At 43.0% G+C, this 19549-nt stretch overlaps 6 protein-coding genes across 8 annotated transcripts in view; 3 read left to right on the plus strand and 3 right to left on the minus strand.

Moving 5' to 3' along the window:
* Nucleotides 1–4048, plus strand: part of LOC126556139 (galectin-4-like) — a 56867-nt gene extending 52819 nt beyond the window's left edge. The window contains exons 2-9 of one of the 2 annotated variants that reach the window (XM_050211358.1): nt 1752–1778; nt 1873–1961; nt 2056–2426; nt 2549–2680; nt 2854–2948; nt 3256–3453; nt 3542–3751; nt 3889–4048. In XM_050211358.1, coding sequence (XP_050067315.1) covers nt 1752–1778; nt 1873–1961; nt 2056–2426; nt 2549–2680; nt 2854–2948; nt 3256–3453; nt 3542–3751; nt 3889–4026 — 1260 coding nt within the window. In that variant the 3' untranslated portion in view covers nt 4027–4048. The remainder of the gene's footprint in view (nt 1–1751; nt 1779–1872; nt 1962–2055; nt 2427–2548; nt 2681–2853; nt 2949–3255; nt 3454–3541; nt 3752–3888) is intronic. The other variant, XM_050211359.1, reaches the window with a different exon arrangement.
* The window catches only part of LOC126555956 (sodium-dependent neutral amino acid transporter B(0)AT3), a 223413-nt gene that overhangs the window by 159467 nt on the left and 44397 nt on the right, over nt 1–19549 (minus strand). The gene's annotated exons all lie outside the window — the stretch shown is intronic.
* Nucleotides 1–19549, plus strand: part of LOC126568830 (serine/threonine-protein kinase ULK2) — a 373161-nt gene that overhangs the window by 105169 nt on the left and 248443 nt on the right. The window lies entirely within an intron of this gene.
* On the minus strand, nt 3–296 carry LOC126556465 (diphthamide biosynthesis protein 3). Its single transcript, XM_050211729.1, has one exon. The coding sequence runs from the start codon at nt 255–257 to the stop codon at nt 3–5; it is 255 nt and encodes an 84-aa protein (XP_050067686.1). The 5' UTR covers nt 258–296.
* On the minus strand, nt 5341–11154 carry LOC126568804 (dynamin-like 120 kDa protein, mitochondrial). Its single transcript, XM_050225437.1, has 11 exons — nt 11099–11154; nt 10405–10859; nt 10221–10337; nt 8728–8772; nt 7750–8519; nt 7398–7672; nt 7044–7205; nt 6787–6974; nt 5886–6477; nt 5528–5817; nt 5341–5456 (listed from the first exon to the last, which is right to left on the minus strand). The coding sequence occupies exons 1-11, from the start codon at nt 11125–11127 to the stop codon at nt 5392–5394; spliced, it is 2988 nt and encodes a 995-aa protein (XP_050081394.1). The 5' UTR covers nt 11128–11154; the 3' UTR covers nt 5341–5391.
* On the plus strand, nt 11584–15358 carry LOC126568828 (nucleolar MIF4G domain-containing protein 1 homolog; the record flags this gene model as incomplete). Its single annotated transcript, XM_050225480.1, has 2 exons — nt 11584–13754; nt 14388–15358. Coding segments are annotated over 2 exons (3141 nt in total), but the record flags the coding sequence as incomplete, so codon positions are not given.

The following is a 19549-nucleotide window of genomic DNA, read 5'->3' on the forward strand; positions in this document are numbered from 1 at the left end:
GGTTAGTTTTTCTCCAACTGGTCGGCTGCCGGCCCGACAGTTTCCGCTTCATCCTGTTCCGCGGCAAACGCTTCCGGATCATAAATCACCTTCACTATGAGCGAGCAGCTGGGACAGGTCGCTACCTCTTCGCCCGCTATCAACTCTTCACGGCTGATCTGAAACCGGTCACCGCAAGGGCAGGGATAGTAGTACATCTCCTCCTCCTCGTCGTACTCGAAATCCTCGATTTCGACTTCATCGTGGTACACACTCATCGTGTCACTGGCGGTCGGAAGTGGATGAAAACGGCATCGTTTTGCGTGCAGGATAACCGAACGAATGGCAGCTGAAGTGTTCTGTGTCCTTAATTGCGACTGATACGACTTTTTTTCGCTCGGTTGGGGTGCTATTTCATGACTTATTTTTAATTCCCGCGCACACACCACACAAAAACACATGACACGCGGGGTTTGTTTACGTTTTTGAGGATGACAGTTACAGATGCAGGGTTCGCTTGTCGAATGTGAATAGCGTTACTAAACGTTATTATGTTGATTACCCAACAGACAATTTTATGGCGTATGTGGCTCTAACAAGTCCACTCCGGGCCGTGCCCGAGTTCGGGCAGGTTATTTTATCACTGATCTAGCTGCAATAATTAGCCATCTATTGGCGTAAATAGCGATTATTTGCCTTTTAACGCTTTTTCCAACAACTGAAGCATGAATCACAGCCGCAAATTGATGTAAGGATACCTTGGGGCGACCCGGGGGTGTAGGCGACGGCTCACCCCCAGAGCCCATCCGGACCGTGTCCTCGAAGTGAAGAGTTAGTCTTCCAACTATGTGGTATCGGCAGTCTAGTAAGCGATTCGATGGCAGGCGTGACCTTAGAGGTCGTTAAGTCAACAAGAAGAAGATATCTTGCGGAAAACATTGCTTTTCACTACAAAGTACGAAGCGGCCAGTACGATATTCCTACTCCATCGATGATTTAATTACATTTTAACTTCCTTTACGCTGTCAAAACTGAACCACCATTATAAGAAAATGACGAAGAAACAGAGGATCAGACGGATCTGCACGCCATGGATCCAATCCATTCGAACTCTTGACACTCTTCAAGCTTTTCGTCCTCAGTGAGCGCGGAGCTACCGGGAGAACTCACTTTTCAGAGCGCAGCCACGCACAACCAAAAACAGATCGAAAAAGAAACATCACATTTGGCTATAAATAAAGCCTTTCTCTGGTAGTGGTGCCAACAAAATTAATCCTCAATTTTTTCTTATAATTTTGACCAAATTACTGTACTTTATGGTCAAATGATTTTTTAAGAAGGTCTGATTGTTTTGATTAAACCTGCAAGCTCAGCGAAACAGTCACAGAAGCGTTACGAAGCGTTACATTTATATGTTTCATCGACGGCACAAGTGGCGCAATGTTTTTGAACGCAATCACCTCCACACATGCAGCGTGCGTGTAATGACTCAACTTGCAAAAGGCAGACGACGTTGGTGGGAGGTATCGCACTTGACTCACTTATCGAAAGAACGTCGATTTCGAATGATAAGCGAACGCAAAGCTATAAAGTAAACAAGGAAAAAATCATCCCCTTGCTATCAGACATTCGCTAGTGGTCGGTTTTCGTGAACGGACGGGTACAGTTTTACGACAGTTTTGGAATTTATCATCTCTAGTTGTGGTGTAAAAGTGAACAATTTTTAAAAATTTGTGGTTGAAGTGTTGTGTACACTATTTAACAAAGCCCAGATGGCTACGATTCCCATTTTTTCACCTGTACGTAGATTGAACCACGTATCATTTTCTTCCACCGTAACCGACAAGGGCGTAGTGATGAGTCAGTTTTTTCGTTTTTCCTCCACGTTTCTAGACCCTTCCCTTTCTGGGGCTCATCCCTGGTGGGTTAAGTCCGGGCCGTATGGTACGCATCAAGGGCATCATTAACAGCCATGGCGAACGGTAGGGCGAAAAATCGCACCACTACAACTTGAAAAGCGGCTCTATTATGAATCATTCGTTTTTCCCACCTTACCTGCACCGTGTTTAATCGTAGATGCCAGATCCACCTACAGTCGGGAGCTGCAGTGAACCCACGCGACGATGTCCCACTGCACATTAGCATCAGACCGAATGAGCATACGATCGTACGTAATTCGATCCAGAATCAGGTCGTTGGTGGGGAGGAACGTTACGGTGGTTGCCCGATCCGGTATGGGGAAAGCTTCGATCTGCTGATATTGGCCGAAACGATGCAGTACAAAATCGCGATCAATGGGATCCATTTCTGCACCTTTGCTCACCGATTGCCGGTGCATAACGTACGGTACATTTCGGTCAGTGGTGGTGGCGTTATTTACTCGATCGTTTCCGAAGCTGATGTACCGGGATCGGTGCCAGTGAATCCATATCCACCGCCACCGATAGGTACGTAACGGGTCGGGTCCCTTCAAACATACAAAAATGTATAGCAATGTTCACTATCTTATCGATTCGATTAGTGATACTGATAATGTGTGTTATTTTTTCTTCTTGCATTACTTACACAGTGCAACATCCAACGCCGTACGCTCCACCGATTGGCTTCGTACCTAATGGTCCACCGTCAACCTTACCACCACCACCACCGTACACCCCGTTGCCGACACATCCGATCGGTGGTGGAGGTGGCCACTATCCAGGTAGAACAAGACGACTACTCTTTATGAAGCTGTTCTAGTGGTGGTAGCGTTGTCCATGACGAGACGGATCACCGAAGAATATTCTCCTATGCACACACTCACGCTAGCAAAAATCGCCACAATCCGAATCTAATCGTATACTGTTGTCTCCTTGGTAACGCTATTCTTTCAAGGAGTCGGTCTATACCCACCGCCACCACCACCCCCGCAACCCGGATACCCGCATCATCCACCACCGGGAGCGCATCCGCCAGCCGTGCCCTTCTCGGTACTGTTCAAAGAAGAATTGCAGGCCAAAATTGAGCAAATGTAATTCACTGTTTTAAAACCACTCACACACGCGCATACGCAAGACTGTATCCTTTATCGCTCCAGAGAGAGACCGCTCTTCTGCTTCTGCTGGGTAAAATTTGAAGGGCTTTTTTTTAGTGAATATTTTTATCGCAATTGTGTGGAGCTTGGTTTCTTTTTTTTTTTGCATAGTTTCCGTTCAATGTTTTACATTTGCTTTTTTTTCATACACACTCGCACAACCAAAAAAAATTGTAAATCAAATTTCGTTGTACAATTTAAAGCCCGCCAGCATTGGAAACCCACAGGCATCTTCATCCGGGGAAGAAGGAAATCGCGTTAGGATGAAAAATCCGCTTAAACAATCGATTACTAGCGGTATACAGCAAACGCAGGACTTCCTTCGGAACGCGATCGGTGACAGAAAGCATTCGAATGTTGTCCCTCATCATCAATCTCATCCTCATTCAGCAGGTGGTCAGGTATTGCTTCACAGCCAGGAATTCATCTTGCTATGTTACCATTACTCCGTGTTCCGTTATTGTATGTGTGTGTTGTACTGCATTACAGCTAGGTTTCGTGACGGCGCCTGCACAGATGCCTCCGTCCGGTATCGGGTATGGGGCCCCAGTTTATCCAACGGCTCCACCACCTCCCGGCTACAACCCATACGTTGGCCCACAGCACCAAAATCCCCAACCGGGAGGAGGTTTTACGACCGCTGCTTCGACAGCTTTAGCGGCCGGAGCGACCGCTGCCGTTGCTTCTAAAATTCTTCCTGTACGTTCGTTTGTAAATTTTTGTCCGTGAGTCACTTTTACGTTATACCGTTTACCACGTGCCGTATCGCTTAAAGAGTATCGAAAGCTTTTTTAAATATTGTAACTTTAAAATTATTCTTTTATGGCTATTTGCAGAAAGGGAAAACCAAAAAGTTACTAAAGTATGGTGCCGCAGCTGGTGCAGCTGGTCTTGGAGGGTACGCGCTGTCGAAAGCGTTCCGTCGTAGGGGCAGTAGTAGTAGTAGCAGCAGTAGCAGTAGCGACAGTGATTAAATTTTACTAATATTACTCCCAATCACACTCCACAATGTGGGTTATGTGGCACAACAATATTCGGGGACACGTTTTCAACACATTTTTTTCTAAAGAATGAACAAATATTTGCTGTATGAAAAACAAAGGCTGTAATAAAACAATTTGCAACTAATTCTAGCATGTGTTTGCTTTCGAAATTAATTATGTGAAAAGACCGCCCGCAGCAGCATATTTCGAAGTAATGCTGGGTTTTCGATGCAGTCCGAAATAGTGAAGGCCACCGTAAGCAAAAGCAGTTCACAAAAATCAAGAGCAATTCTGAGCAGTACTTTGGTAGGCCGGACAAATCTGTAAAAGTCAGAGTAATCTTGAACAGTCTGGTGAGATCCGGACATTTCCGGTCAATTCCGCTCATAGTCAATTATACGGAACAGAAGGCGTTCCGGATGGAATTCAATTATCATCACAAATAATTTAAAAACAATTTTAAAACGATCACAGCATCGTGAATTTTTCATGGTAAATGTATTCGGCCAGTCGGGTGGCCGAACTGGCCATCTCTTCATACTCATTACTGACTATCTGAGCAAGTACGATTAAAATTAAATCAAGAAAGATACAACTGGCAGTCCGAGACCTCCCGATGTGGTAGTGTTCAACGAGTAGAAGAATATTTAAAACTCACCTGAAAATCATGGAGGTAGTTCTGCCTTCCACACTTTATCGTCCATTTCGCATACTTTGGTTGATGGCGTTTTCACCATTAAAACGAAGTGAATGTCTAATCCAATCAATGGTTCCGATTATATCGATCTTGGTTCTGCTGTAGTTTAGTGTGATCGTCATCATGAACGGATTTTTCCTCTCTTTTCGCTTGTTTCGATCTATATCTGTAAGCTGCACTAACATATTGATTATTTTCAATAAGATTAGATGTATTTCAAGTACTCGATTACGCCGATAGCTTTACTTTCAGTTCACTTTGCGTTTCATCACTTAAGCGCCAATATACACGATAACAAACACGATCGATTTGTGCGTTTCCACTGCTGTAGTACTTCGCAAACACACTCTTCTGTTTGTCCGTTGTACACGTAGAAGTTCAAAATTAAATACACTTCCAAAAATGAATCATGCACATCCGAATCACACGTGAAGCTGGGAAGTGGGAAGCAACATCACAAGTGCTTCACGCAATGTGTATTGCATCGATTGGGGAGGAGAGTTTGGCGTTGTTGTTGCGGAATTGCTGCAGAATAAATAACACTGGTTTCGGTGGTGGTTATTTGCCTGCTTGCTGCACGTTGGCGAGCAAATCACAGAACCATGCCGGACCGAACAACTTTCCACGAAGAGTTAGCGACTAGCTAGTGATAGAGCGTTTTACTTTTCTAGATTAAGAGCGTTTATGAACTCTTCCAACTTTTCCTGAATCTGCCTGACGCGGACTGTAAAGCGGAGAAGATAAAATTAGAATTCCGTTCAGGAGAATGAGATTTTTTGCTTACGATATACTTACTCAATTCTTCTGCCAACTGCACACGTTTGCCTGTTAGCAGTTGCAACTTCTTCTCGTCATCCTCACCATACTCGTCCAACACTTCCTTAATTTCCTTATCTAAGCGGCGAGCCTCCCGGTTGATTACCTGCTGGCGGAGTGCGTTAGCCGTCACCTTGATGACCTGCTGGATACGCCAGAACAGTACCACATCGCTACAGTTCACCTCACAATCGTTGCCCTGCTGCGAGTACAAGTAGTACGCCTTCCGACAATCGTACGCACGGTTTAGTGCTTGCTTTAGGAAATGCCTACAAAAGACGAAAATCGGGTTAGTAAAATTTTAAACCTAATTATCCTGCTCGTCTCTTTATCTTACCGCCTGTAGATGGGATACCACGTTTCCCGAATGTAATCCGTCTCAACCTCCACGTTGCCTCGTTGCAGATTTTTTCGCACCGTCGTCAGCTCGTCGTAGCTGAGCGTGGGCGAATGTTTCGTATCGCTGTCGAGTATTTTGTCCAGCTCCGACTTTACCTGGCGCCGTTTGTTTTGTTCCTCGGTCGATGAACGCCAGTGAAGCCACTTTTGGCTAGTGCTAGGGCCAAACATTTCTCCAATGGTTGTTTCGGTCGCCTGCAGCTTCTCCTTTACGGATGCTTCGAAAAAGCGTACTGCCTGGTCCCATTCCTGCTTGTCGTGTACGCTTCGATCTTCCAGCGTGTTGAGCTGTATCACCCGCAGCATATCGATCGCTTTGTCTTCCCACGAGTGCCTTCGGATTGCTTCGTCTATGACGGCACTCTTCAGATTGTCGTACAAATCGTCGTGATCGGGTGTTCGGCGAGCTACCTCCATTAGATGCTGGAACTCTTTTTGTAGCGCTTCCCAACCGGCTTCAACCGATTTGGCGGGTAGTGCCTGTTCAGCCCACTGGCGCAGCTTAATATCGACCATTGTGTTGAACGAATCTGAAATACACAAAGAATGGGAATACTGTTATAGAACAAATACATTTTTTGTTTGGGATTATACGGAGGCGACACAACAATTACTCCAGAGTCGACAGCTAGTTTGATTTCAGATTTTGAATCCGATGTTAAGTGGCCAGTAGACTCCGGAGCAATCGACAGTTGATTCCTGGAGTAACTTCAACTGATTCAGTGCACTCCGAAGTTGAATACGAAGTTAATATCAGATATTATTCCGTATTAATGTAATTTGACGCGTTGAAGGCGGAAATTGTTGGTAAATAAATAAATAAGTGATCGACCACTCACTTTGTGATCCCGACTGGGCCGCCGGAAGGTAAATATTTTCAAACACGTAGCTTGATAGCTTTTCCCACAGTTTACTGTTCAGCAGCTCTTCCCACTTTTTGGCAGATACTTGTGAAAGGTTAACCACCTCATCCAGCACCTCGCCTTTGGCCTTTTCGAACAGCTCATCCCGACCGGATTCGCGCAACCTACGGAAAAGGAAAATTGAAATCAAAAGAGGAAAAAACTATGGAACGTAAATCGAGTTCCTCACATACCGTGGGAAATTGTTTTTCCATTCCGTTTCGAGATTAAAGCGTGTTGCTTTAAACGCATCCGCCTGTTGTTCGATCGTTTCACGTACCATCTTCCAGAAACGATCGGCCACTGCAAGGCTGAGGTTTCTCGTTGTCACCTGGTGTGACATAGTGACGCCACTTCTGCAAAGGGAGAGAAAGAACAGTTACATTATATGCCAGCCAGGATTTTTCCTGTGGTTTTTTGACACGTGCCCATATATTTTTGTTCAAAAAAAAATCGGAACGTGAACAATATATGGGACCGCGTCAAAAAAAACCTCGGGATACCCTGTAATAACTAAACCATGTTAACCATTCCATCGTGCAACTTACTGAAATAGTTTGGAGTTTTTGAAAAACTTTTCCTCATATTCGCGTATCGTTTCGATGCTATCGTCCTTGCGACCACGGCCCGTTACTACGGCAAAGTATCCGAGGGCCTTCATTGGGAACAGCTTGCCGGACAATATTTTCCGTATGCGGTTCGGATCGGCCAGATCTTCAGCCAGATCCACCTTGGTCAGCACAAAGATGGTCCGTTTGCCGAGCGGATCGCACTGCGACACGAGATCGGTCACGTTGCTACGTTCTGCGTCCACTGACCCATCCTGGAGGATTAAAATTAGAAATTTAGAAGATAATCTTCGCTTCCTTAAACATTCTTCTCTCCCTCCTTGCCACCCACCTGGATGCACAAAATGATTGCATTCGGGTTGCTCATGTAGTGTTCGGTCATGTGCTTGATCTGGTCACGCGTATCCGGCGCCATATCGACCGTCTGCGTCGAAATGATGCCGGGCAGATCGACCAGCACCATACGCTGCAGTCCCGGTCCCTTCACCGTCATCGAGATCACGTCCATGCTGACCGTTTTGCCACCACGCACCGAATTGCGCATCCGTATCTCAACGTCACGCCGCAACTCAGCCAGATCGCTTTCCTTCGTTAGATCGTACTCGCGCTCCGAATCACGAAACTGTGCCACGTGGTACGGACCTTCCGACAGTGTTACCTTGACCGGTGCACGGGTCATCATTTCTCCACTACCCCGGGGAAAGATGCGTGCCTGAGCAATCGATTCCAGGACGGACGTTTTGCCACTGCTCTGATCACCGACCACCACGACACGGGGCAGATGATCCGCCGTGGTGTAGCTCGTATCGTAACCGGACAGCTCGTCCAACACTTCCGAGTACATGTCGATCAACGATTTTTTGATGCGCTTTTTTGTGGGCTGTTTGCGGTTCGTTTTCAAGATCAGAAACTGCTGCCGTAGATCGCGGTTTTCCTTCTCGAGCTTTTCCACCTCGCGCTGATACTTGAGCTGCACGTTCATGATTTCCGTCTGCAGTGAATCGACCTGCGCCTGCAGTGTGTCGACCCGTTTGCGGCTTTCCTCAGCATTAAGACCTTTGGCGTTGACTGTGTTTTTCGCTCTTAGCTCTTCTTTGGTAGCTAAAGTGGGATGGGAAGAGGTGAAAGATACAAACAAGCAGTCAGACAGTGGAAGCATGGTCTAGGCTTAGTGTGTTTTGCAAAGTACAACCAATCCCGAATGCAATGCATTTGTTTTCAAGAATGACTAAATCGACTATCACATTACAACTTGATCCCACACATATGCTATTGTACTAGAAATTATTTTAATTATAGAGCGCTTTACCTCCATATAGATCAGAAATAAAATCTGATAGATTCTGGAAGGAACCTAGAAGCCATGAAGAGAGAGAAAGAGAGAGAGGAAGAGAAAGAAAAAAAAATAATTTCGATTAAACGCGGATTAATTTAAGATTACAAACGGTTCCCGGTAGGGTTGGGTGGAATGCGCGAAGCAACAACGAGTGAAAGACGATGAAATGAGCTAAAGTTTAATTATTATTGATTCTATGAATAAAACATGGCCTACAAAGAAGTTGCACGGTTTTAAGTTAACCGTTACTTTACTCCCTTACTTAACCGTTACTTTACTTTTATGCACGTAACATTGAACTCATGCATAGTGTTGGGTCGTGAGTGGAAAAGCTATATCAATCGCCCCACGTGCGCCCGCGTGCTGATTGTTAAATGTTAATAAATAAATTGTAGAGTGCAAAATGCAACCAAAGAAGAAAATAAACAGAATTCGATACCCAGCAAGTTCGGCACCCACTAAAGGAGCTCGATAAGTGGAAACACGACCTAACACAACCATTATGGTTGGTAGTCAACCCGTTTCGTTTATGTTGATTCTATTTTTGCATCAACATCTACAGCACAATTTCAGTTTCTTCGTACTGTTTTTTATAATTATTATCATTATGAAGTGGGCTTCATTATTATATTGCGCAAAAACCATTTGACCATACATTACTTTGCGTCCTCCCAATCGATTTCGCTTCTGCATCAACTTTTGGTGTCACCTTTTCGCCTGTTTTGAAGAACACTATTTCACATGGCACAGAAGTATAATTTTAAGTGCCTGACACAATAAAATATGTTAAACTAACAAACCAACTGGGAGGGTTGGTGCATTTAGAAAACCATTCCGCATTCCACGCGGGCACTTTGCACTCCGTTTATCTTTTATACAATAAATGATATAATTATGAAGCCAACTGATAATTAAAACAGTACAAGTAAACATGAAACTGTTTTAGATTCTTTAACTTCTCAATTTCATTTCCAAAACTGAATCCCTCCCCCAATAATAAAAAAAATCCTGAGTTATTAAACTTTGGAATGTCCGGGAGACGGTTTAATCCGACTCCGGGTAAAATGATGATTTACTCATCATTGTAGAGTATACAACATTGTATTGTATCATGTGTAGAGCATTCAATGAGGTGTAGTCACTATTCGACTTCCAGAACTCCATAAAATATTTCAAGGGCCAACTGTTCTCAAGGCGAACGAATTGAATAGTGTTAAAAAAATTAAGTATTTATGTACACGCTAGGCTAAGATACTATCATCCGGACTATTATTGTCCAATGAATAAAGTGTAATAATAATAATAATAATAATTACACTGCTCCCCTAGGAATACAGCTCAATCCGATCAGTCAAAAGAGCTTTTTGACCCAACACGGCCCATGCACAAACATTACATTAATTACATTTAATCATTCTTGAGCACTGGATCGGAGGACGATACAACAGAAAGGTCGTTTTACTTACTTTCAATCTGTGGATTTTGCTGCGTTTCAGCAGCCTCGATTGCGTTGTCCAGGCGCTGATCAAACCATTGTCGCCATTCGTTTAACTTATGCTCGCTTAGCTGCTTCAATCGGGGATCTAAAACGAGGACGTAGGATGAATACCTTACAACTCATCGTCTATTAGCGTGTTCTGCCATTCTTACCTATTTCGATGGAGTCTTTTACTGCATCCTTAACGGCGAGCAGATTTTTCGTAAAGCCGGCCCACTTTTCATTGTCGGGCAGCACTTCCTCCAGCCATTTCATATCTGGCAAACCATCCTTCCATTCCTCGTACCGTTTGTTTAGCGTTACACCACCACCGATGGCACTGCCCAGCACCAGATAGCGCAACTTCAGCACACCCCTTAGGACGCGCCCTATCAGCATGCCGTAATTCCGCTGCTGACCATAATATTGCCATCCACTGCTGTTCGGTGGTCGCAGAAACTCCTGCTGCCGGTAGTAGTTGTACCGTGACCAGGCCGAGGAATGGTTGCTACCACCACCTCCATTCCCGGCACCATTACTACTGCCATTTCCTGTCGTAAAGCCGGAAAAGTTCACCCGACTCACCGTGTACACGACCGGGCGAATGTGTTTGAACCGGGGATCGATACTGTATCGCCAATCGGAAAGTCACGGTACAATTTTGTAAGCGATTTTCAGCATCAAATTCACCGTTATCGTCATCATCGTCGGTCACACCACGCAGGCACAACACAATAAAAGTAAAAACAAAAAATCAATAAACTTTACATAACGTCCTTCCCCCACATATATGAGCTCATAGGCAGGCGAGAGCCTCCGCGCCTGGTGACAACATATTTTGCAGGACGACTTTCCTCTTTCACTTACCTCGACCATCCGCGAAGAAGTTGGGCCATTTTATGGTTCCGTTCGTTTATCGTATCCTTCCTAACGCGTGCTAAAGGACCTTACATGTAGATCATTGTAATTTAACGACGCCTAAATGAGAGAAAACCCTTTGCCGACGGAGTTTGCAACTTTTGCGGAGAGTCTGCAAATTTCGATCCACCCGCTGTCACCCGACGTTTGACGTTGGTAGCCAAGGTGATTAGAGTAAATTTTAACTCATTTACTGTCAAGTATCACGAGCCATCTCTTCTCTACATATATTGACTTTGCACACGTGCTGAGAAACGTCATTCACCCGGCTCACGTTGTTTACATTGGCATATCTGGCAATGTTATGCTAATTTCAGTCCGTACTAGTTTTGCTATTTAATCTGTTTCATTCAACAACAGATTAGAACAAAATGAAAGTACAGTAAGTGATGTGTATCCTTTACCCTACCGCCTAATTACTAACTTTTCTTCTTCTACGATTTTCCAGTCGTCCTCCGAAAAATGTCCGGCAAGGGAAGGTGGGCCGTGGTAATGGTCGAAAAAACAACAAGCCAATTACACACATAAAAACCCGCAAAGATTTGCGCAAAGAAAAGCGACAACAGAAAAAGATCAATCGGTTCAACTACCACAACCGTAGCCGGAAAGAAAGAGAACAAAACGCGGCGAATGGTAATCGTTCCGAGCCGGGTAAAAAGCGCGGCAAACAGGGGGGCGACCATTCCGAGGATGAGGAGATCGATGATTTTGCGGACGAAGAAATTCCGTCCGACTTTAGTGATCAGGAGGAAGAGGAAGATACGAAAGGTGGTAAGCAATCGCAAAGCAAACCAGCGAAGAGTTCTTTCACCAGCCAAATGGATGTAGAACGGGAGAAGGAAATGATGGAGTTGCGCCGCTACGAAGATGGGTTGAAATCGAACCGTATCAAGCAGCTCGAAGCGGCAAACGAGGAAGACGACCGCATAATTCAAAAGTACGAAAAACTGTTAAAGATAAATCGGCGTAAAAACAAGGAAGGTGTACCGAAAAGCTTCAACGATGGGCTGGACTATGCGCTGGAACTGTGCACGGACGAGAGTATAAAGAAAATGTACGAGGCTGCGAAAGAAGCGGCCGAATTGGAAGAAAACTCGTCCGATGAGTTTGTGGAGGATCTGAAGCAAGCGGTCGGAGGTGATGCTAGCGACCAGAAGAGTGATGGACAATCGTCGAAAAGTGCAAAAAAACGGAAGCAAATGTCCCCGAAGGAAAAGAGTCGAGTGAAAAAGTTGAAGCAAATTGAGGAAAAATACTTTGGCCTGGACGAGATGGACGATTTGGCCGAGTATGATTCGGAAATGGACGATGTGGGTGAGTATGATTCGGAGATGGAGCTCGATGAAGATGCAGAAGAGGATTACTCGGAAAATGATGAGCTGTATGATTCGGACGAGGAAAATGATGACCAGGTTGGAAACGAAAATGGAAAACGAGTGAAGTTTGCTACTAATGAAAAGGTGCAGCAGAAAAAAGGTAAACCCGCCGAAAGTGAGTCTGAGAACGATTTCTACGACGAAGAATATGATGATTTGGATGATGAAGACAGTGCAGATGAAGAATCGGATGAAGATGAGGAACCAGCCAAAGTAAAGCTAAATCCCAAGGGAAAAAGCAAAACCAACAAAACTAGTGAAAAGGTGGAAGATATTGAGGAAAGCGCTGGACGTTTTGTTTTGCTGAAGGGCAAGGCTAAAAAATCCAGTAAACAACCAGACTCTGAAGAAGATGATGATTTCGATGAAGATGAGGACGATTTCGATGAAGAAGACGATGGACTGGATGATCTGTTTGAAGATGCATCTGAATCGGAAAAGCTCTCCGATGGCGGTACCAACGATTATAAGAAAACACCCTCCAAAGATGACGGAACATGGGAGGATATTTACGGCCGCAAGCGAGATAAAGCGGGCAACATTGTTAAGGAGGAAAGTACCGCGGGCAATGGTAGAAAATACGTTCCACCACACATTCGCGCCAAACTGGAAGCGGAACAGGCAGCGAAAGGTAATTCAGCTGACCCGAAGCAGCAGGAAAAGTTGCTCCGTTTAAAGCGTCAACTAAAAGGACAAATTAATCGTTTGGCCGAATCGAATGTACATCGCATTTCAATCACACTCGACAATCTGTACATGCAAAATGCACGCTACGACATGAACAGTACCCTAACGTGTCTCATCCTGGAAGCGATCGTCGTCCCAACGCTAACACCCGAACGGATGGTACTGGAGCACGTGCTGCTGGTAGCCATTTTGCATGCAAACGTGGGCAGTGAGGTGGGATCACATTTCCTGGAAACGATTGTCGAACGTTTCTTGACGCTGTTGGGTCAGATCGAAACTACTGCCAATGAGGCAAAACAACTGGACAATTGTGTTCAAATTATGTGCCACCTTTACACGTTCGACCTGGTAAAGTGTAAAATGGTGCACGAGCTGATGCAGAAGCTGATTGAATGCTTCAACGAGAAGGCAGTGGACTGTATTTTGCTGGTGCTGCGTACTGTTGGTTTCATCCTCCGCAAGGATGATCCGTTGGCGTTGAAGGAGCTAATTATTGCGATCCAGAAAAAGGCCGCCAACGCACCGGACGTGCTGAAGAATGAGTAAGTAGAGGCAGTAACAGGGGTGGATAGATAATTGTTAATCATAACTACGATAAGAGGATTTTTTGGCCATTTTTTTTTTCATTCAACTTAAATTGCCTTTAGAGAAGCAGTGCTTTTATAGCGATCGTAGCCAGCTTTTCGTAGCTACTCAAAAAAAAACAGTTTGTCATTAGCCTCAAAATAGGCCTGTCTAGAGAAGGGAACGTTTATATGTTGGGAGCCTGTAACATTCAACAGAAGCTGCGATTCACAATCAATGAGAACGACGTCACATTTCGTTTTATTTTTATGTTTTATTATCGATTCTCGAAGTGATCACTGGAAAAAAGGAGCGCTTGGGACGATTCAAAGGGATCCCAAGTAGCTAACCTAAATGTCTCCCAGTATCGTCCGATCGCAAATTTCTAGATCAATTTGAAGATGAAAATCTAGCTAAATAATTGCATGCTCAAAGTCAGGAATATATCGGGAAAAAGGCGCCCTTTTGACATAACAGGAACGTTGGCCAAAATAGACATTATTTTAATTTAATTTTTTCGTCATAATCTATACATCAGTGCTACAACTTATCTAATCACCTTTTAATACATCAAACGTAAAAAAAATCTAATACCTGATAAATTCTTGCAGCCCACGTGTAAAGTTTATGCTGGAATCTCTGCTGGCAGTGAAGAATAATAACATGAACAAAATACCCCAGTACGATCCGACACTGGTGGAACACTTCCGGAAGCTACTGAAAGGCATGATCACGAGCGGAAAGTACGTCTCGACACTTAACATCGGCATACAAGACATCATCAACATACCGGAGCGTGGCAAATGGTGGCTAGTTGGATCTGCCTGGCTCGGCAACAAAGATAATCCTTCCACTGCGGGTGGTTCATCAACCGGGAACGCATCCTCCCAGGTGGAAGGCCAGTACAGTGCGCAACTGCTGGAACTTGCTCGCCAGCAGCGAATGAACACGGACGACCGTCGGAACGTGTTCTGCATCGTTATGAGCGCCGAAGACTATCTGGATGCGTTTGAGAAACTGCTTCGGCTAGCGATCAAAGATCTGCGCGTCGTCGTATCCGTCATCATTCACTGCAGCCTGGCCGAGAAGGAATACAATCCGTACTATAGTGTACTATCGCAGAAGTTTTGTGACTACGATAGACGCTACCAGCTCGCGATCCAGTACGCACTGTGGGATCGGTTGAAAGAGATCCACTCACTGCAACAGCTGCAAGTGCGTAATCTGGCCCGCTTCATTACACACCTGGTGGCGGAGGGTGGTCTCGCACTGTCCTGTCTGAAGGTGATCGAGTTTGCCGAGATCGATAAGGTGAATTTGCGGCTAATGCGACAGATAATGCTTGGGCTGTTGTTGCTGGAGGAGGAGAACAAGTGTTTGCAGGTGTTTAGTCGCATTTCGGCGAGTCACAGACTAAAATCGTTCAAAGATGGTATACGGCTGTTTATGCATCACTTTTTGGCACGGGGTAGTGGGTTGGGGAAGTTGCCTGATGACGAACAAGCGAAGCTGTTGCAGGATCGTATCAAGCAGGCGGATGAATTGCTGTCAACGGATACTAAAATTGAGTATGACGTTTAGACTAAGGAGATCGTACAGAGGTTGTTGTTAAAATAAAACTGCAAAAAATGCTTTATGGGTAGTTGAACAAATAGTTTGTGTACGCAAAGGTGATGATTGAACATTGAAGTCGCACAAAATTACACCGATTTGGGATCAACATTTAGCTCCGAAAGCAACAGAGACATAAAGATACTCGTGAGGATGTTGGCTTCCAATCGGTCTTGCTACAGACTGAGGTATGTGCTCCTGTCAAAACACACCTGCCATGAAGACTTCCTGAACCTGATTAGTAAGTTAGTATGGCCACACTTAAAATGATTGAACAAAATACCTAAAAAACGTTCGGCTTTTGGTCGTTTTTGAGAGCGATTGGTTTATTTTTCCTTTTGTATCGTTTCTTCCCTTTGTTTGCTTGTTTGTTTGTTTTTTGTTTTAAATTTACTTCATTATAGTATATGCTTCAAGGGGGGTTTTTCTTCTCGTGTTCACATTCATGGGTTGTCGGGGTTCGTGAGCTGCTTGCCTATCTTTTTCCTTACTTTTGTTCTCATCTTTTCTCTCCCCATTTTTTCTTACTTTCGCTGACTCATTTTACTCTTTCAAGTTCAGTTCAGTTCATTCTAGGCTGGTTTGGCTGGCTGGCTGGTTTTGCGGAGTGTTTTTCGTGATTTGTCGCTCTCGTTTTCTGCTTTCTTTTTTATATTCTTTTTTTTTAATAACATTTCTCCTTTTTCTTTACTAATCCCCCTCATTGTTTTTCCCCCATTTTCCTGGGCCACACATTGAGCTGGTACAGGATTGTTGCTTTAAGCTTCTCTTCTTAACATTCCATCTCCCCCTTCTACTATCATCATGCATCGATCCCCCCCCCCCCACCCCACTCTCACCTTCCCCTCATTCTTATCGTTCTTAACAGTTCTTTCATCCGCACACCTAAGACATTCCAACTGCATGGTTTGATCAAATATTTTAATGTTCTTATTCGTTTGTTTTGCTTTTTTTTAATTTCTTCTTCTTTTGTTAGAGTTTTTCTACCCAAACCGCTCCTCGCTATTAATTTTGTTCCAATTGTTTTGTTTTTGGCTAGTTTTTGAATATTGTTAAATCTTTTACAAATATTATTTGCTCCTGTATTTTTTGTTGTTCTTGTTTTGCTTTTTGTTTCTACCTTTTTTTCTCTTGTATTTTGGGGGAAAATTGTAATGAGGGCGCCGGGGTGACAAATATGGGCTTTCTTAATATTAGTTGTGTGTGTGTGTGTTTTGTGTGCGAGTGTTAGCTTTCTTTTCATCTCTCCTTCTAACCAGTTTTTCCATTATTGTTTCATTGTTTTCTTTTGTTAGTGTTTTTCACAACTAGCCAATTGTTTTGCTTGTGTTTGTTTTCTTTTCTGTAGGCATGATTTGCATTAATGCTGTGTGTGTTTTTGTGTACGCTTTTTCCCCTTCCTTAAATGCATTAACTTTGAGTTTTAAAACAAACTTGTGTGTGGTGAAGTGGTAAGGACAAATGGTAATAACTATAATAAAATAAAAATTATATTACTTTGCTCCTTTTTTTCGTTACTATTTCGTTTGTGTGGTTTATTACAATGTTAATTAGAAAATTTGCAAAAAAAAGAGGATCACCTATGTAATATCTAATGGGGGTTTGTTGGTTTTTTTTAGAAAAGAACGAAATCTATTACACCTCTTCTAACCCACCACACACACACGCACACCTACCTGTTTCATTCTATTCGTTTTATACCATATACATATATATTTTAGCATTTTATAATTCACTTTCCTATAGTCTTGTCGCGCACACGGGCACACGATCTCTATCGTCGGGGTTTTGTTTTTATTGTTTCCCATCATGTTTTCTCCACTTCTCTTTTTCTCTTGTTTGGGGCTTACACGTTTCGGGTTTCCGCGTCGCTCTATATTCATAATTTCTCACCCTATCTATCTCGTTTCCCAATTCGGCGTACTGCAGCTAGTAGCTTTTTTTCTTGTATTATTTCATTGAATTTTTCTAACCCGCGACCCATAAACACCGCAACCTTTCCCCTCCCAACTTTTTGGGGCTTTTTCTTCACAACAACACGCTGCTCTAGCGTATCAACTTTTGCGCGCTATTTGCGTGACATTCATTGTTTTGTTTGTTTTTTTTTTTTATTTGTTTTCCTAGCACAATCAGGTTTGTTTTTTTTTATATCTTTTGTTTTGTTCGGTTTTGTTTTTTGCAATTTTTATACTTTATCCTATTATGTTTTGTCTGTGTGTTGGTTTTGTTTTATTCTGCGTTGCGTTAATAATAATCTTTGATTCATTTTTTCCTCTCACACTTTCCATTCTGCAAACGTATTTCAATCAATGTTTTTAGGAGTAGTTGTGTTTTCTTTTGGTTTTTTTTGCATACCCATATTATGTATATTAACAAGCGCTCCAATAGTCTTTGTTTGTGTGTTGGAAAAAAATCAAACTTTTAATAAGACAAACAACACACACACACACATTTAAAAATCATTTCAAGATTGCATTACGCAGTGTGTGCAATGAATAAGCACAAAAAAAGAAAAAAATCATTGTGGCATTTGACTTTCTTGAAGAACTCATCCGCTCGAACACCATCTAAACGCAATATACTTTTCGTTTTGGATCTTTTTAATTTTCTTCCTAATTTGAAACTTAACTTAAAGTCCATAAACGTTTCACACCATGGTTTTACATGTTTCTTTCGATTTTTTAAACTTGCCCCGTGCGAGGAATTCGTTAACGAAAGCTAAACTTGAGAAGGAGAAGTATTTGGCGCGTTGTTTTATACCATTTTAAAGCACGCTTCCTTCCTTACCGCGACTACGGCAGTGGGGTTCATATAAGCCCAACCTCCCATACACACATATGACCGTTCGATCGTTTACTTACACGATTGCATGATTTTATGGTCATTTTCCTATCGGGAAAATTCCAAATTTCTTCATTTCGATTTGAATCGTATTCTTCCCAGATCTCCATCACATACCTTTTCCTTCTTCCTTCATACATATTATCATCCATCGGTTTAGGGTGTATCGGTTTTGTTCTTCTTTATTTTTCATTCCTTTTGCTCTTTATAAGCTGTTTCGTTCCTTGTATAATTTTGTTTCTCCCTTCTGCACATAATATTCGTGTTAACAAACAAGCGCATCGTTGAGTAACGTTCGCAATTAGTTTCTATTCTTTTCTTTGTTTTTTTGTTGTTTTATATTTGAATTCTACTTTTATGGTTTGTTGTTTTTCCTTCTCAACTCGCTTTCTTGTGCCCTGTTTGTTGTGGATGTTACTGAACGTATTCTTCGGATAAAGTGTGGAATTTTTCTTTTTTCTTCAGTGTTTTTTTACCACTTTTTCTGTAATTAGATTGTAGTGAGTGAGTAGCTTTGCTTCTTGATGATACTCAGCTTTTGCATGATCTACTAGAGATTTAAAAAACACTCGTACGCACACACACACGCACACGAATCGATATTGTTTTCCGATATGCGCCATTACTAGCCATACATGACCCTTACGCAGATGTGTATTGCATTCTCATGCATCAACTGAGGATAACACTATACATTAGTGTGCGCGTATGTATGTGCTGATAACCTAGTAAATGATTGTTTGTAGCCACTTATTAGAATACGTTAATAAATCTCTCTCCTTATTGCGAACGCAAAACGAAAGTATCATTAGATATTAAAAATATGCCAAACAAAAGTAGAAAACAGTAAAGAAGTTATGTATTAGCAGAAAAAAATGAAAAGAAAAATTCCACCTCCTTTTTCGGCAAAACAATAAAACAAAAAAAAATGTTTAAATTTTTCGTTATTGGATTTGGGTAATTACATCTTCAAAAAGAGGCATCCCTTACCTAACTGTTTCAAAAAACACACTCACATTCGCGTTTCGCTTCCGGAATTCCCTATACAAGACTGTTTTACATTGTTTCTTCCCTTGTCGAGCTCAACTGGCGGATGATGTTGGTGAGGCACGTTACCTAGACACGAGCAACAATGTAACAAAGATCCGGTCTTGCACATTCAATTTAGGTGTGTGTATGTGTGCCAGCACTGTATGCGCACAGATCGCGCAGTTTAATCTTCTCGTGTGATCATCACCACCATTAGCCAGTACGGCTTGAGCGTTCTTTCTATCTCGAACCATGTGGCTGTGTAAGAAACAAGGGAGGATGATGATGATAA

Source organism: Anopheles maculipalpis, chromosome 2RL (genome assembly GCF_943734695.1).
Source record: "Anopheles maculipalpis chromosome 2RL, idAnoMacuDA_375_x, whole genome shotgun sequence".
Lineage (NCBI taxonomy): Eukaryota > Metazoa > Arthropoda > Insecta > Diptera > Culicidae > Anopheles > Anopheles maculipalpis.

Coding starts and splice junctions, on each gene's coding strand:
- LOC126568804 (XM_050225437.1), bottom strand. CDS start 11,127: ATGGCCCAACTTCTTCGCGGATGGTCGAG. Junction 6,478..6,786: donor GGCCCAGTCGGGATCACAAA/GTGAGTGGTCGA, acceptor TGTGTATTTCAG/ATTCGTTCAACACAATGGTC. Junction 5,457..5,527: donor GCAGTTGGCAGAAGAATTGA/GTAAGTATATCG, acceptor TCCGCTTTACAG/TCCGCGTCAGGCAGATTCAG.
- LOC126556465 (XM_050211729.1), bottom strand. CDS start 257: ATGAGTGTGTACCACGATGAAGTCGAAATCGAGGATTTCGAGTACGAC.